The sequence below is a fragment of the Chelonia mydas genome, chromosome 6 (assembly GCF_015237465.2).
Source record: "Chelonia mydas isolate rCheMyd1 chromosome 6, rCheMyd1.pri.v2, whole genome shotgun sequence".
In the NCBI taxonomy this organism is placed as follows: domain Eukaryota; kingdom Metazoa; phylum Chordata; order Testudines; family Cheloniidae; genus Chelonia; species Chelonia mydas.
In genome coordinates this window covers 39,640,524-39,657,403 of record NC_051246.2, presented here as the reverse complement: position 1 = coordinate 39,657,403, position 16,880 = coordinate 39,640,524, and the positions used below count along the sequence as shown (strand labels likewise).

General features: G+C 41.1%; 1 protein-coding gene across 7 annotated transcripts in view; it reads right to left on the bottom strand.

Annotated features, from left to right (window-relative positions):
• Nucleotides 1–2,676: 2,676 nt before the first annotated feature.
• Nucleotides 2,677–16,880, bottom strand: part of TEAD1 (TEA domain transcription factor 1) — a 210,260-nt gene continuing 196,056 nt past the window's right edge. For all 7 annotated transcript variants that reach the window (XM_037899842.2, XM_043548913.1, XM_037899837.2 and 4 more), the window contains 3 exons: nucleotides 11,227–11,367; nucleotides 9,487–9,639; nucleotides 2,677–8,687 (listed from right to left, as the gene is read on the bottom strand). In XM_037899842.2, the coding sequence (XP_037755770.1) occupies nucleotides 8,574–8,687; nucleotides 9,487–9,639; nucleotides 11,227–11,367 (408 nt within the window). In that variant the 3' untranslated portion in view covers nucleotides 2,677–8,573. The remainder of the gene's footprint in view (nucleotides 8,688–9,486; nucleotides 9,640–11,226; nucleotides 11,368–16,880) is intronic.

Here is a 16,880-nt window from a genome sequence, read left to right as displayed (position 1 = left end):
CTTGACAATGCAATCATATTCACACGGAGAGAACTGCACTTTGTCCAATTAACTAAGTGCCTTGATAAGAAGCCAACTCTTGCTCCTTAAGTACCATGGGCATGGTGACTGATGTGCTCAGAATACCAACACTTAAAATCTCAGGGAAAATTTTCAGAAATTTTGAAGACTGTATTTATTTGTTTTAAGTGGTGTTTTAATTCGGGATCAGGTTGGTTTTGAGGTTAACTGCTCCACTTTCAGATGCTGGAACCATACAACATGGTACAAAAAAGAGGCAAGCTAGATAAAAGCAGGTCATGTCTCAGGCTACAGCTTCCCACACAACTCCTCCTCCTTCTTCCTGTTTAGAAGTGCGCTGTGGCAGTATCTGATAAGCAGTAATGGAACGTCTATGAGCCACAGAGAAGAGTGGGGGGATGGCTTAGTGGGAAGCCAAGGTTCTATGTTTAAAGCTGCAGCAGGGCCAGTTTTTCTATGCAGAAAGTGGGAGACTGAGTGAGAAATCCTGGTCCCATTGAAGTCACTGGGATTTCACCCTGAGTGTTGTTCACGTACCATAGTATAGATTTCACATCATCATGGAGCCAGCGAAATCTTGTCTAGTCTCCCATCCTTCATCTCACCAGGTATTGCTACTAATTTTTGGAAATCTCCATGCTCAGGATGAAAAAAGAGGGTCCTAAAATATTACTGCATGTTTCTAGGAACTCACTTCAGCTCCTGGGGGAAGTAGCTCATCAACCCGTAGAAGAAACACCAAAATCTTGAGCTAACTAGCATGGCAGCATAAGCTGGTAAGGGAACATAATTATTTATTTTAGGCACATTCATTACATTTGAATTTTGAACACATCACCATTCCTTTTGGGATTGGGGAGGCTTTTCCTTCATTGCCTAATGGCTTCAGTATTCTTTTCAAAAATTGCTCTGTTGCTTCAGGAAAACAGAATAGCTAAAGGGGGTTCCTTCTATTGCTATATCACTGAAGTACTTGCCATTCCCTGCTGACTACTTATTTCCAGAGGTGTCAGCAGGGAACGCTTCTGAAGCTGATTTTCTAAGTTCCCAGTATACAAAAGGTTGGCTAGATTTTGGAAGAGGAATTACACAAAATACATTTCTTGAATGTTTTCAATGCGACAACTGCAATTTAAGTGATACAAGGATTAGACAATAGCAGGTTTCAGAGTAGCAGCCGTGTCAGTCTGTATTCGCAAAAAGAAAAGGAGTACTTGTGGCACCTTAGAGACTAACCAATTTATTTGAGCATAAGCTTTCGTGAGCTTCAGCTCACTTCATCGGATGCATCCGATGTAGCTCACGAAAGCTTATGCTCAAATAAATTGGTTAGTCTCTAAAGTGCCTCAAGTTCTCCTTTTCTTTAGACAATAGCAGACATTCTCCAAGCTATCAGCTGGCAATCAGGAGATTTTAACTCTCTGCCCAAATACCTTAAGAGTTTTTGCTTTTAATGGTTAGATGTTTAGTAGATCTATTGAGATTGGACCACTGCTTGGTTGAGATAAGCAAACTTGATTATTTTCTTTTTCTTATAGCCTCTTTTCAGTTTTTAGGTGCAAGAGACCATTGCAAAACCGCATCTAGTTCCTCGGTTGCACTGGATGCTTCACACAGGCAGGCTTTGTCCCTTTTTATTACGGCACACATTCATTTAGAACTGGGTCAAGTGCTTCACTGGTGCAGTAGAGCATGGCAGATTGTAGAACAAGGCAAGTTGGAATTTACCAAGGTTAGGCCATCAGTGGGTTACTAAGTATGTGTTAATGGAAAGCTGTTAACATCTGTTTTGGTTCAAAACAGCAGGCAGAGGCCCCCACCCCCGCCCCTCAGCACTTATGGTCTGCATATACTTTCAATGTTTAAAAAAATGATCCATTCACCTGCGGCTGTGATCAGCGGATAAGTGTTGAAATGGAGGATATAAATGGATAGAGAACAGAGGAACTATCTATGATTAATTAATATGGATTAAATGTGTTTATCAGCTCTTAAAAGAAGCAGGAGACAGAAACTGAAATACCTGATTAGATAAATAGTCCAGTATCCTGCATTAGTCACTGGCCAGTACCACATGCTTAAGAATAAAGTATTAACCCCACCCCCACGCAAACAAGCAAACACACACAGAGACTGGATACAAAGTGCAGCAACAGTGGTTGCCATTAAAACTTGATATTTGCAAAATACTGCTGCTGTGGAAAATGTAGACATTTGAATGGTAACCACGGATAGCCTTAATTAAGTTTTCAGTTAAAATGTACAAAAACAGAGAACTGATGATGCTGGAAAAGACTGCACAAAAACAAATATTTCATAATTGTAACCCTCAAAACTACAGATTAAGAAATAATCTCAATTTTTGCACACACAATTTTCTGCTCCAATGAATTGCAAGTGCAAATATTAAGACATTTAACTACTCATTTGTATCCACACATCATTACTCATCTAACTGCTAAAAGTACACAGCCATTTATTTTCCTTTCCTTTTCCTAAATCGCACTAGATGTCTATTTGCATCTTTAGGCATGTAAATACCTTTCTAAATCTGGCCCTATCTTACTTTTGAAAATGGGGCTTAGGCACCTGGGCAATTTTACCTCAAATATGTAAGAAGAGTGATTTCCATGCAGCTGAAAATAATGCACCAAACACTTTCATTTTCTTTATTTTCAATCGATACTGTATGAATACAAAGTTTCTAGAAAGCTACAAAAATTCTACCACTTTATCAAGAAGGCATCAAAATGTGTCACGTTGCAAAGACATGAAAACACCTGCAGTAACCGACACAAAAATAGCATTTTTAGAGTGATGAAATAATTGCACTTAACTGTCATGGATATTAAAGTTATCACACATATGTACCGCAAAAGCTAGAATACATTTTTTTTTTTACAAAGCACTTTATAAAAAAATTCTCTGCACACAAAACCTATAATTTTCATATTACTATCATACTAAAGATAAAGTCACTTTAAAGCCAACACTTAAACATTTTTTAACAAAAAAGGTACCAGTACCTACACACAGACAATAACAAATACAAGATTACTGTACTGCCAAGAGGTTTGACCGAAACTCCTTTTGAAAGCTTCTGCAAATATGTTTAAAAAAACCCAAACATTTGAGCACATTCACTTTTCTCAGAGCTTTCCCTCCCTGTCTAATCAAGAGGTACTTTATCATCAAAAGGCAGGTTCTACATCAAAAGTTACCAGCAGCAGTACAATATTAAAGTAACCACTGACCATATATGAATATGCTTAAGTCACAAACCCAGTTTATACACATTACACAAATAAACATAAAGTGAGAATTCCATTAAGTCATTTACAAATGTGAACAAATGCACATGGCAAAAAAAACAAAACTGTTTTACATAAAATGTACTGATATTGAAGAATTAAAGGCTATTCAGGTTTTTAATGTTATAAAATTCTTTTGTCTTTTTTTTTCAGGCACATATTGTATTTTTTGTCTGCAGTCAAGAGCCTGAAGCAAAGAGGCCCATAAAAAAACAAAAAACAAAAACACACACACACATTTTGTAAGGAGGTAACAGGGACACATCTTTTCTTTGTCAGCTGAGTGCATTTAAGAGTTAATTTACACAGTAAAACTAATCACATGATCTCAGCAAGACTGACCTGAAAAGTTAGAGACCAAGATCTCCCAAGTATTTTTTGTACTTTGAATTACGCAGCCTCAATCTTTTCAGAGGGTTAAAAATAAAATCTGAGAATAATGAAAGATAGGGGGAAAAAATCATCCTGAGAAACTAGAATCTACTACCATGTATGTTGAGTGACTGGGTACTACATTAATTTTATTTAATGTGGGTCATGTTAAATATTACATCAAACATTCCTGGGTCTGAATGATCCAGTAAAACTTGATGGAAAGCAAGCATGTCTAGGAATTAGAATGGGAAAATAAATAGAAATGAATTAGCTTGTCAAATGTTATATCTGACATCTATTTGTCAGTTACTTGCATTTAATGTCAACAGATACCCTTTCCTTGTTTCATTAAGAGCATATGAAGCAGTGAGTTTGTTGAGTATGGAGCTTTTGCCAAACTGAATGGCTGTAGCTACAGTAGAACAGGAAAGTGGGGAAACAAGCATAAGATGTGTAACTACTTTAAAATAGTGGTACAGTACCTAAATAAATCATTTTGGAATTCAAGTAAGTAAGACTACATTTGTTAGTAGTAATTCTTTGAACTGCCAAAAATGGTACCATTATCCTTATTTGAACTTTTGTACAATGAGATAGTAAATAATAGGATTAAATTGACTTTGCAATAAACTGTTGTTCATCACAATTGTTATCAAATGTTTCTCCCAGCAGTTATATTTCATAACTGTAAACACATGCTCTACGTCTGGGGCCAAATCCTCTTTACCTTATCCCAGCCTCATTAAGTTCAACAGGGCTATTTGTGTGAGGAAGGTAAATGAGATTTAGACCTTGCGGGTGGGGGGGTGGGAAGTATTTTAGAGACAGGGAACTTGATTTATCACAATATTTACCATATAGTGTCACAATATTTATATATAAAAAATTAATCTTAGTTTTCATCAAATATTTAAAAATCACGTTAAAATTGTATTCACAACTATATAATCCATTTGCCAGCTTTTAGTTTGGCTGATATTTGTTCTTTCTCTTCTTTTTTTTTTTAATCTTGCTCCTCTTCCTGTCAATTTCACTTCTAGTGTTCACTATGGCCCCAATTCACAGAATGTGTCAAAAGCAGACACATTATTTAAAGGAGCTGCCTTTCCTGCACTGAGACAGTGCTTGGAAAAAAAACAGAGTTGGGAATGGTGCTGCACACAGGTTTCCATACAGCACCTTCACCTAACAATGCTCATGCTTAACATTTGGATGCTAATAAGCACATGTCAAATTACATTTACTCCAATTAATTTTTGTTCTGCACTTTCATCTCAACTTTTATGCATCTGACTTTCAGAACACTTGACTTTGTAAACAAAATAAGTGCAAAATTAGGATACAGAAGAAACCTTCACAGATACTGAAATATTAATCAGAATAGAATAATAAAGTCACATTTATCCACTGTCTGAAATTCAGTCGTTTATATGGAAGTCACATTACTCAGATGCAAGACTGGATGAAAAGATGGAAAAGGTGAATCATTGTTCATTTTTATATTATAAACAAATCAGTCACTGGGTTACAATGTTGCAAAACTATATCCAACAGTTACATGGCATATAGATTATTTCCCAGCATTATGCAATCTGGTGATTTGCAAAATGACATTAGCATAAATGATGCTCTTTCGTGAATGGAGGCCTGTAGTTTTGACTTATTCCAATAAACCAAAGGCATTATGGTGATCACTTAATATTTTTGGTCTCTCTACAAATAGTCGTTATTATGGCAGCACTTTTCTAAGCTGGAATTTCAAACCAAAGGCACTTTCATGCTAGAGTGCAGAAGAGTCACAAATAGTTAAGTATTTGGTCATGAAATTTAAAAAGGCAGCATTATTAATACAATTCATTTTTCACAGCAAACTATGAAGTTGTAACCTTTCATTTTGGTATAGGCATTTAATTGTGTAGTAATGGGTCTAACTTATGCTGAAGGTTGGTTTAGACCAAGTAGTCAAAGAGCTTCTCTGTGGAGGGGGAAAAGATTTTTTTTTTAAATAGAACCAATTAATAAAACAACATATAAAATCGATGTAAGAGGCTAAAGGTATTTCTAATACAACACTAAGGCACTGCATATTGTAATGCTTTGGCAGCTCTGAATTAAAAAGTTCCTAGAAAAAGTAACAGTAACAAGATAAATTCTTCCAGCTTACAAAAGAGCTCACAGTTTACAGGCAGCCTTTTGGACGACACACTCCACGATATACATTTGAAGGACTTAAGGCTTTTAAGAATGAACATGTGCAGGGTTTAGATCATTTACATAAGTGTAAAGTAAAGACAATGCAAATCTTTTTCCTAACGTTACAAATGTGAACACCAATAAACACTGTGACTTCTTATACCCCATAGTTATGACATATGTAATGTGCCAGATTGTATACAAAATTTTGCAAATTGAATTCTATACTTTATACTCCTCAAAGAATTTGTTATAAAAAAATCCATCAAAACCACAATTCGAAAACCTAAATAAGAGACAACTTTAGAACAAAACAAAAGAAGTAGTTTTTGACTTGTAACACCAAGTGCTTAGAATAAAGGGCTACCGTTAGGCTGTTACAATGCAGTGCTTTTCCTGATGTGGTTGTTAGTGTTATAAACGTATGAAGAGACCTCATGACATGGACATCACATTTTATGCTTCCCAGAATATAAACTAAAAGATTCATCAGCTCTAATATCCCCAAGTGGATAATATGACAGCTAGACATCACAGCAATCACCCACCTTTTATAGTTAGACGGATCAGAGGTTTTATAGCCTAAGGAATTTCAACCCCCTCTCCCCCCTGATGCTGGCCTCTTTCTCTAATGTAAATCCTAACAGTATTAAAGATTAACACAATGAAAGGCAAGCATACAACAACCGACAACTTGCTGCACATGACAAATACTGATTGCTCTTCCAGCTGGTATGCTGACTAAGACTATTCATCTATATTTATGCGGCTATAACTGAGGGCACGTTTTAGAATGACAGTGTCAAAAAAATTAAAACTGTAACCAATATATTATACCTGGGGGCAAATTCAAGCTTCTAATTACACATAGGCACATGCCTGAAAACTGCAGCTGAGAGGGGAACTGTTGAACAAATTTCTGTGCCCTACTCATGGCTCCCCAAGACTTACCGAACCCCTGATACATGTGATTATTGGAAGTTTGCAGCAGCCATGCATCTTATCTTGTAACCGATGTTTCGTATGTCCTGTTAGGATTTGTGGTTTGCCCAATGGATTGCATTGTTTTAGCCTAGTTATTTCCCATTAAAACCCATTTCTCCTCCCAATACTTTTAATATTAACATTGCATGGGGCAGTGAAAAGGCAGTGATTGAACGGATGGCAGAGGAGAAGCTGAGTAATACTAAGGACAGGCTGTGCCAATAAGAATCAGAGAACACAGGACACGTGTGTGTATCCCAGAAAACTATTCACACCCATGACCGTATTTTTAATCCTCATTAGTATTAAAATCTCTTCAGTTCACTCTATAATAGAATCTTCTCTGAATTACCTGCTTTTCAGTTTATTAATCAGAGGGATGAACACTGCACATCTGTGTATTCTGGATGTGAAAGGCACTCAAACTTAAGTGGTACTGATGGGTGTGTCCTACATGCCCTGCCTACTAGTACTAAATGCACCATGTCCTGTTTGAGACTGGAGACAGAACTGGGATAATATATGTGACAGAAAAACCTTAAGAATGAGAAGAGGAAGAACATAACTCTTCGAATCTGTTTTGCCTGATGATGGTTGTGATTTTCTAGCATCCCTACGACATTAAAGCTGATGAGGCTTTTACTGACCTACATATTCTTCTCTCAACCACATTACTTTTTCTCGCTTGCAATTTACAGATTATTCACAAAGCAGTAATAATGTCAATTGTTTCCCCCTATGTTTGTTAATTTCGGTATTGCAAATTTTTCACTCAACAGAAAATATAGTTGTCCGTATAAAATATAACTGCACACACAAGACTACATACAATGTAAGTCTAAATTTTCAGTATTTACCTACTTATTGCAAAATGAGCCATCAGTTTTTCATTAAATAATCAAATTTCCATATTAGTACAACACAACTTTATATTTTTAAAAATACACTAGATACGTTAAGTATAAGGGATGATGTTCTCTTTCTCTGCAATACCTGTTGGAAAGTTTAATGAATTAGAAGATTAGTTTTAACATTGAGAAAAAAATACAAAATTTGCCTAATTTTAGGACCTGCTTGTTTCTATCAGGCATTTCTTAAGGCTATATTTATCATTTGGTTTCAAACAGAAAAAATGTTTCATTTTAAAAAATAATTTAGCGAATTACATTCGTCCGTATCTTCCACTCTAATTAGTTACAAAGATAATTCTATACAGATTATTAACTTTGTGTACTAATTTACAGTTACAGTTAAAGATTCATTTCCATTTCACTTGCATCGTAAAATAAGTATTTTATTTTGGAAAAAAACAAAACAAAACCCTAAATAAATTCTTATAAATGCTGTAAGTTTTCCCCATGGCAAATGCTCTGTCTTACATTTTTCTATCACAATTAAAAAGAGGCCTCCACAGACAAAGGCATTCAGTTCTTAAATACAGTCTTCCCAAAGAACTGTCGTTTACAAATTTGAAGAACACTTAGTTTTAGAAATAATTTTTTACAACTGTACCAGAATTTCACAGCTACAATTATATATGAACACATTAAAAATGACTTCACTAAAACAGGATTTAGAAAAATGTGGGTGAAAGCTGGGCCAGAGGCACTGCCACTTAGTGTTGAGGTTTACAGTCTGTGTTTTTGATAAAGAAAAGAAGTGTAATGACGTGTATATATAAATAACTGCTCAGTCCTTTACAAGCCTGTAGATATGATGTTGTGCTCCATGTTCACTGTTCGAAACTTCAAATACACAAGCCATGCAGAGTAGGGTTTCTTGTGTATCCCTGTTTGTTACAACCTATTGGGAACGGGGAGGGGATGGGAGGGGAGGGAGAGAAAAGGTAGACAGTAGTGTTATAAACTTGGAAAAAAGGATTTGCACCAAAAGGTATGGTAGGCTTGAAAAGAGAAGAAAATATAACTGTAACTTGGTGTTTCTCAAACTTTAGAAAGCTGAGACCCACTTCAGGCAAATGAAATTGACTATACCCTTTCCAGTCTCAAAATGTGTTGTTAAAAGCCTGCCCACATTTTAGATCTTCATAGTGTGCTACTCCTCTCCTTTCTTACATGCTTTGATGAGTACTGAAATAGTTAACAATGTTGACATTTAAAGTATCACCACTGGCAACTGAGTTACCACCCACTGAAATGAAATGAACACTTTACACCATAGAGCTTGTGTTTCAGGCTCTCTGCAAATTAAGGCAAATATCGCTGCACTGTTTATACCCGGGTTCTGTTTTACGGGTTTTCTTTGCAATCATAACACTTACTTAAAAACATATGAAAAAAAGTAAGCTGAGACTCTGGAAAACAACTGAGAGGTTGTTCATGCTCTCACCCCAACAAGCCTTTTGTGTCCTCCCACAGGACTGAGACCCCCACTTTTGGGAAACAATGAGACTAGACTCTATCGCTCTTCCTCAGGTTGAATAGGACCTAACTCTGTGAATAGTTTTACTGAAGTCAATAGGACCACTTGGCCTTGTATAAGTAAGGGTTTCAGAGTCTGGTCCTTAATTTCCAAGTTAATTGATCCCTGCCAAAACAGAACATATTTTAGACTCAGTCAGTAAAGAATAGTGAATGCTTACCAACAAAATTGTAAAATTTTCCAATACACTGTTCATCATATATTTCTCTGGTAAATGCTTGAGCTTGTGTATGAAGTTGATCATATATTCACACATTGGAGAGCGGTTTATTCTGTACACAAACCGGCCATTCTCAAACCTTGCATATTCCGTCTAAATAGAAAATGAAAAACATTTAAAGACTATTTACCAACAAACATATTTCTACAGTGATCAACAGAGGGAATGCAAAATGTTGGGTTGGTTCTCTTTGTTAGTTTGGAAACAACAACATGTACAAAGTAGAGTTGTTGATCTGAAATGCTAGTCTTATCACACAAGTTTCCTTCCATAGCCTAATTTAGGAAATTATACATTGGGTATGTAATCTTGGTTTATATCCAAGTTTATAATTTTAAATCACAGAGGATGAGGACTGTATAAACTAACAAGTGAGTATAAATGCACTGAGAAAGAACCTTCCCAGCAAACTTGATCTTCAGTGATCTTAAAGCAGTTTAAAGATGACTGGCTACAAAGGAAGCAATTTTACCCATATCTTGATGTCATATTTTAATTACTATATGACTCACTAAGCAGTTGTTTGCATCAGAGGAAGAGAGTCAACTGTGATGGAAGGAGGGAGAATAGACTAGTACCTGGCTCAACAGATTCCACTAAGGGGATGGGTCTGTGATTCAGTGCTTTCCTGCCCTCCACCCCCCAACTCTCTGTTATCATGATAAATAGTTCTTAATAGAGGCTGGCTGGACTTCTTGGGCTGCTGACTTCAGCTGGGATTGGGATAGTGGAGGTGATGCCAGAAGTTGTTGTTCTGTGGTGGTCACCGTTTATGGGGACCACACCAGCACAAGTAGGGCGTGCACAGCAGCCACTGCCTTGATACATGCTTAAATTACAGCTTTAAACTGGAAGTCACTGAGCAACAACTACAAAGTAGCTAACAAATATGGGGGGGGGGGGGGGTTGTTTGCTACTTTAAACAAAAGATGCATCATTGTAACATCACAATACGACCCACCCCCCCCATACCTAGCCAACGAAACTATACAGTGCTGTGCCTTTACCCCCCACCCACGCAAAAAAAGCAGCCATTGTACCCCAAAGGAAAAACAATCTTGCAAACTTATTTTTCACCCAAAGGCCAATGGTGTTTGTAGAAAGTGTGCATTTCACCAGGTTAAATGACTGTGGGCATGGAAGAAACCCATCACACTACACATTTAAAACACCCAGAAATCTAGAGAGTGGGAGCTGCTTGCCATCTTAGTAGGTTCCAAATATGTTACAGGTCTGGCCAAGTGTGAGTCTGAATCGTCATGAGAGTGATGTATCCAGTAGAAAATGGGAGCAAACTTATTTCTGTTTCATTGCTCTTTTGCTGGGAGATGCAGGAATCAGCATTGGCGTCAGTTCCAGGCTCTCCAGCTGAAGGTACGTTGCTGTGTTGCCAGTGATTGCCAGGGGAAGGATGGAAGAGGTACTCTAAGTCAGTAAGTAACTGGGATTTTACTTTCGCTAGTGTCACCATAAGCACAGTAATTCAAACTAACCTAAGCACTGTCTGGAAGGAAAACATTCCTTCAAGAAAGATGGGAGGAGGGGAGGAAAGTGAGATAAGAGGAATAAGTAAAATAAATCAGAGTCAATTTTCCATTTTTTACTGCCATTACATTGGCAGAAATGTACTGTATAATATCATGAGTCAGCAGAGTAACACCATCCAGAAGGGCATCCTACCTCTACTTTTTCTACTACTTGCTTTCCAAATGAGCAGACTTTGGTGGAACAGGTGATTGTCATGTTTTCTGAGCTCTCATATTGGCTAGTTACTCCATAAAATGCTCCTGTATCATCTTGAATGTTGCAGTTTAAGTCAGCCTGCGGGAAAAAGTAACAGATGTTGAATATTATCTTTGTCATCTAGCAGGGCCATAGTAACGAGCAGTAATTAACTCTCAGCCTGCCCCCTTTTTACCAACCAAAAGTGGGGCAGGAAAGAGGCAAGTCTATAAACATAACTGCCACAGAGTTAAAGGGAGAGAGAAAAACTTCAGGTGTTCTTTTTTAATAAGTAAAAATACATTTCTTTCATAGGTTTAAGTTCAGTGTAACAGTAAAAACCTTAGGGAAGTGATAATTTCTTCAACTATAAGAAGGAAAACAATTGCACGCCTATTATTAAAAGACCCATTGTTCCTCTTAACTATAGGCCCATTAAGGTCTTGTCTACACTACAGGGGAGATCGATCTAAGTTATGCAACTTCAGCTATGTGAATAATGTAGCTGAAGTCGACATACTTAGCTCTACTTACCGTGGGGTCCACACTACTCTGTCGACGGGAGACGCTCTCCCGTCAACTCCCCTTGCGCGTCTCATTCAGGTGGAGTACAGGAATTGACAGGAGAGCAAGCTGTGGTCGACTTAGCGGGTCTAGTCCCACTAAATCGACCGCCGATGCATCGATCGCTGTGCATTGATCTCCCGGTAAGTGTAGACAAGCCCTAATTCTGCCCATGGATACAGACAATGAATTAACTGAAGTGAATGGGAGTGGCATATACCATGACCCATGGGCCTCAAGCCTGGACCTGCAAGTTTTATGGGAACAGCCACACTCCAACCCTCCATGTGGCAGCCTGCTGGCAGTAGCTTACCCGAGGCACATGAAGCCCAGCCCACCTGCGAGCACCTGCCCCTTCGGTCCGATTGGCGGATTTCCAGAGCATCTGACTGGCCCACTGGTCCTACTTAAGCTAGCAGCAGGAACAAGAAGCTGGGTGAACAACTGGCTTCAGCCTGCTCTGGACGGTGTGCCTTGCGCTTCCTACTATTGGCTCCTGCTTCCCCAGCTTGATCTTCTGGCATTCTGACTCAGCTTGGCTCCTGGCATCTGACTTGTGATTCCTTGCCTCTGGTTTGTCCCCTGCTTCTGACCTTCCAGGATCTTGACCCAGCCGACTCTTGACTCCTTTCCTATGACAGTGGATTCTGGCTCTGACTGCTAGGTCTGGCTGCCCACAACTCAGCCATAGCAGCTTGTCTGGACCTCCTAACCCTGTGGGACGAAGCCCAGTGCAAGAAGGATGGACCCAGCAGCACATCTACGGCCACCAGAAGCACTGGACTTGCCCAAATGGACCTCTTGCCGCTGGGTGGATGATCAAGCACTGCAGGCCCAAGTTGCATAGTTGACCTTGGACAACCAGCAGGTGCGGGACCCAGTGAGGCAGGTCAGCGCCAAGAACACTGGTTTGCAAACACAGCCTACAGCATCTTGCCTGAACAGGGGCCTACGATACCCTTGCTCAAACAGCTCGAGGGGAACTGCTGGTGGTTACAGGGATTCACGAACCAATGCCGCTGTCTGTTTCTGATAGGGCTCCAAATCTATTCCTCTGACTTGGCCAAGGTGGCCTTGTAATCAGCCTGCTAGCAGGAGACCTGTTACACTGGGCATCCCCCATGCTAAAAGGCCATAGCCCCATGCTGTCCAACTGGGCAGCCTTTCTCCAATTGATGTCAACTGTCTTCAGTTACCTGCACTGCGCCTGAATGGCTGAGGCCATCCTGAAGCAGGAGCAAGGGGCAGTAGCCTCCTATGCAGTGCACTTTTACCACCTTGTGACAGATACAGAGTGGAACAAAAGTAGGTTACTTTCCCGTCGGACATTTGCGGACAGCATGACCAGGGACCAGAGAACATTGCACCCAGACAAGACAAGAAAGCTCAAGCACTCACTGGGGCAGTGGCTCTCGACCTCTCCAGACTACTACACTCCTTTCAGGTGCCTGACTTGTCTTGTGTACCCCCAAGTTTGACCTCTGTTAAAATGTACTTGCTTACAAAATCAGACGTAAAAATACAACAGTCACAGCACACTATTACTGCAACATTGCTTACTTTCTCATTTTTACCATATAATTATAAAATAAATCAATGGGCACAAAACTGTTATACTTACATTTCAGTGTATAGAACAGTATAAACAAATCATTATATGACATTTTAGTTTGTACTGACTTCGCTAGTGCTGTTTACGTAGCCTGTTGTAAAACTAGGCAACTCTCTAGATGAGTTGATGTACCCCCTGGAAGACCTCTCCGTACCCCCATGGGTACATGTTCCCCTGGTTGAGAACCACTGCACTGAGTGAACTATGGAACTCCCCCCACAAATATCATAACTAGGCTGACGTCTCTGAGACTAACAAGGCAGAAAACTTCCACCACATCAGGACTACAGCTACCACACAGAACTGCAGCGAGGGGCAAAGATAACATTTGGGCAGATATATGTAATGCCAGAAACCAAACTGTCAGCATGGCGAGAATGTTTCCAACAGAACCTGGTCTGGGGGTTCATCTGCAAATCAACTTCACTGGCCGATGCCCCAGTCCTTTTCGTAAAAAGGAAGGACGGCAGCCTCCACCTCTGATTCAGTTACTAAGGCCTAAATCAGATAACAATCTGGAACCGTTACCTGCTATCCTGATCCCTGAGTTCTTGGACTGCATGGGAGCTGCCCACATATTCACTAAACTGGATCTTTAGGGAACTTACAACCTTATTTGTATTCACAAGGGGGATGAATGGAAGACTGCCTTATTGACTTGCTATGGCCACTTTGAATATTTAGTTATGCCATTTGGATTGACGAATGTCCTAGCGATGTTCTAGCACTTCATTAACAACGTGCTATGAGACCTACCGGACCAGTTTGTAGCAGTGTAATTAGATGATATATTGATCATCTCAGACGATCTGGACCAATACACCACTTACATCTGCACAATCCTGGAGAGACTACAAAACCATGGTTTCTATGCTAAACTTGAGAAGTGCACATTTGATCAGGCCTGAACTGAGTTCCTGGAGTTTCATCCTGTCCCTGGAAGGAATCAAGATGGATCTGTGCAAGATCCAGGCTGTTTGTGACTGGGCACCCCCACCCTCTCCGCAATGTGCAATACATAACAATTATTTTTAGGAATTGCGAACTTCTACCAGATGTTCATTTTCAATTTTTCTGAAAAAGTCAGGCCCTTAAATGCCCAACTCTGGGAAAACACCCAGTTCCACTGGTCCCCCAAGGCCAAGCATGCATTCCAGCATGCATTCAAGCAGTTGAAGCTTGCCTTCTCCACTGCTCCAGTATTGGCCCACCCAGATGTGACACAAGCTCTTGTTGTGGAAGCCGATGACTCTAGTTTGGCAATCATGGCAGTCCTCTAATAAAGGCCTGGACCCAAGCAAATACTGCACCCCATTGCCTACTACTCAAGGAAGCTCAAGCGCAGGAAAAACTATGAGATCTTGACAAGGAGCTCCTGGCAATTAAGACCACCTTCAAAGGGTGGCGACGCTATTTGGAAGAAGCTCACCATCTAGTCCAAGTGTTTACCGACCATAAGATCCTGGAGTACCTGCGCAGGGCCAGGCCCTAAACCAATGACAGCTGCGGTAGGCCCTATTCTTCTCCCAGATTAACTTTACCTTGACCTACCACCCTGGAACCAGAAATTGCAAGGCTGACGCCTCGTCCTGAAAAGACAGTTACCTTTTCCGTAACTGGTGTTCTTTGAGATGTGTTGCTCATATCCATTCAACTTAGGTGTGTGCGCTTGCCACATGCACCTGTGCCGGAAGTTTTTCCCTCAGAAGTATCTGTAGGGGATCAGCTCCAGTGCCCCATGGACTGGCACGCATATGCTGTGGTATACAGGGCGCTGCCAGTTTCCCCCACCCTCAGTTCCTTCTTGCGGGAAACTCCAACAGTGGGGAAGGAGGATGGGTTGTGGAATGGACATGAGCAACACATCTCTAAGAACGCCAGTTACGGAAAAGGTAACTGTCTTTTTTTCTTTGAGTGCTTGCTCATGTCTATTCAACTTAAGTGACTCCCAAGCAGTACCCCTTGGAGGTGGCTATGAGTTCACAGATGTGTAGATCGCAAGGCAGCTCTGCTGAACCCAGTGTCATCCCTGGCCTGCTAAGTGATAGCATAGTGGGCTGTGAACGTGTGCACCTCACAGCTCAACAGATGTCTTGGGTCGGGAAGTGTGCCAGGAAGGCCTCCGAAGACGCCTGCACTCTGGTCGAGTGGGCTCTGATTATTGGTGGCGGAGGGACTCCCACCAACTCATAGCAGGGCCAAATGCAAGAGGTGATCCAGTTAGAAATCCTCTGCATGGACACCAGGAGTCCCTTCATCCTGTCAGCTGTAGAGATGAAAAGCTGAGTCGACTTACAGAAAGGCTTTGTCCAATCTAGGTAGAAAACCAGGGCCCTTCTTACATCCAAAGTGCGAAGGCGCATCTCTTCACTAGTCTCATGGGGCTTAGGGCAGAAGACTGGAAGGAAGATGTCTTGGCTCATGTGGAAAATAGACACCACCTTGGGGATGAAGGCCAGGTGGGGCCGGAGCTGGACCTTGTCCTTATAGAAGACCGTGTACGGCGGTTCTGAGGTCAGGGCTCGCAGCTTGGAGACTTGCCTCACTGACGTCACTGCCACCAGGAAAGCTACCTTCCACAATAGGTGAGACAGGGAGCACGAGGCCAAAGGCTCAAAGGGCAGACCTGTGAGCCTGGACCAAACCAAGCTGAGATCCCACTGAGGGGCTGGGGACCGAACTTGAGGAAAAAGTCTCTCTAGGCCTCTGAGGAACCTGACGGCCATGTCATGGGAGAACACCATCTGCCCCGGATTGGCGGATGAAAGGCGGAAATGGCTGCCAGATGTACCCCGATAGAGGAGTGTGCCAGGCCCTGGTTCCTCAAATGAAGCAGGTAGTCTAAGATCGACTGCACTGAAGAATGCAAAGGGGAGATGCCCCATTCAGAAGCACAGTGGGAGAACCTCGTCCACTTTGCCAGGTAAGTCTGTCTAGTTGAGGGCTTTCTACTCTCGAGGAGGACCTTCTGGACCCCTTCCAAACAGGCCCATTCCTCAGGGTTCAGCCACGCAACATCCACGCCATGAGGTGGAGGGATGAGTGGTTGTGGTGCAAGAGTCAACCATGATCCTGTGACAGCAGGTCCGGTCCGTTCGGCAGGGGCCACGGAGGGATCGCTGACAAGCTTGATAGTGTACCGAACCAGTGCTGGCAAGGCCACGCTGGGGCGATCATGATAACCTGAGCCTTGTCTCTCTTGATTTTTGCTAGGACCTTACTGATGAGTGGAACTGGAGGGAACGCATACATCAGGCTTTCTGCTCACAGCAGGAGGAAGGTGTCTGGAGCAAAACCTGTGGCACGTCCAGTTCTGCCTGGTGGTGAACAAATCTGCTTGGGGAGTTCCCCACCTCTGGAAGATCATGCCGGCTACCCACTCGTGGTGAGAGGAGAAGTCCCTGCTTAGGTGATCTGCTAGCATGTTCTTGGCACC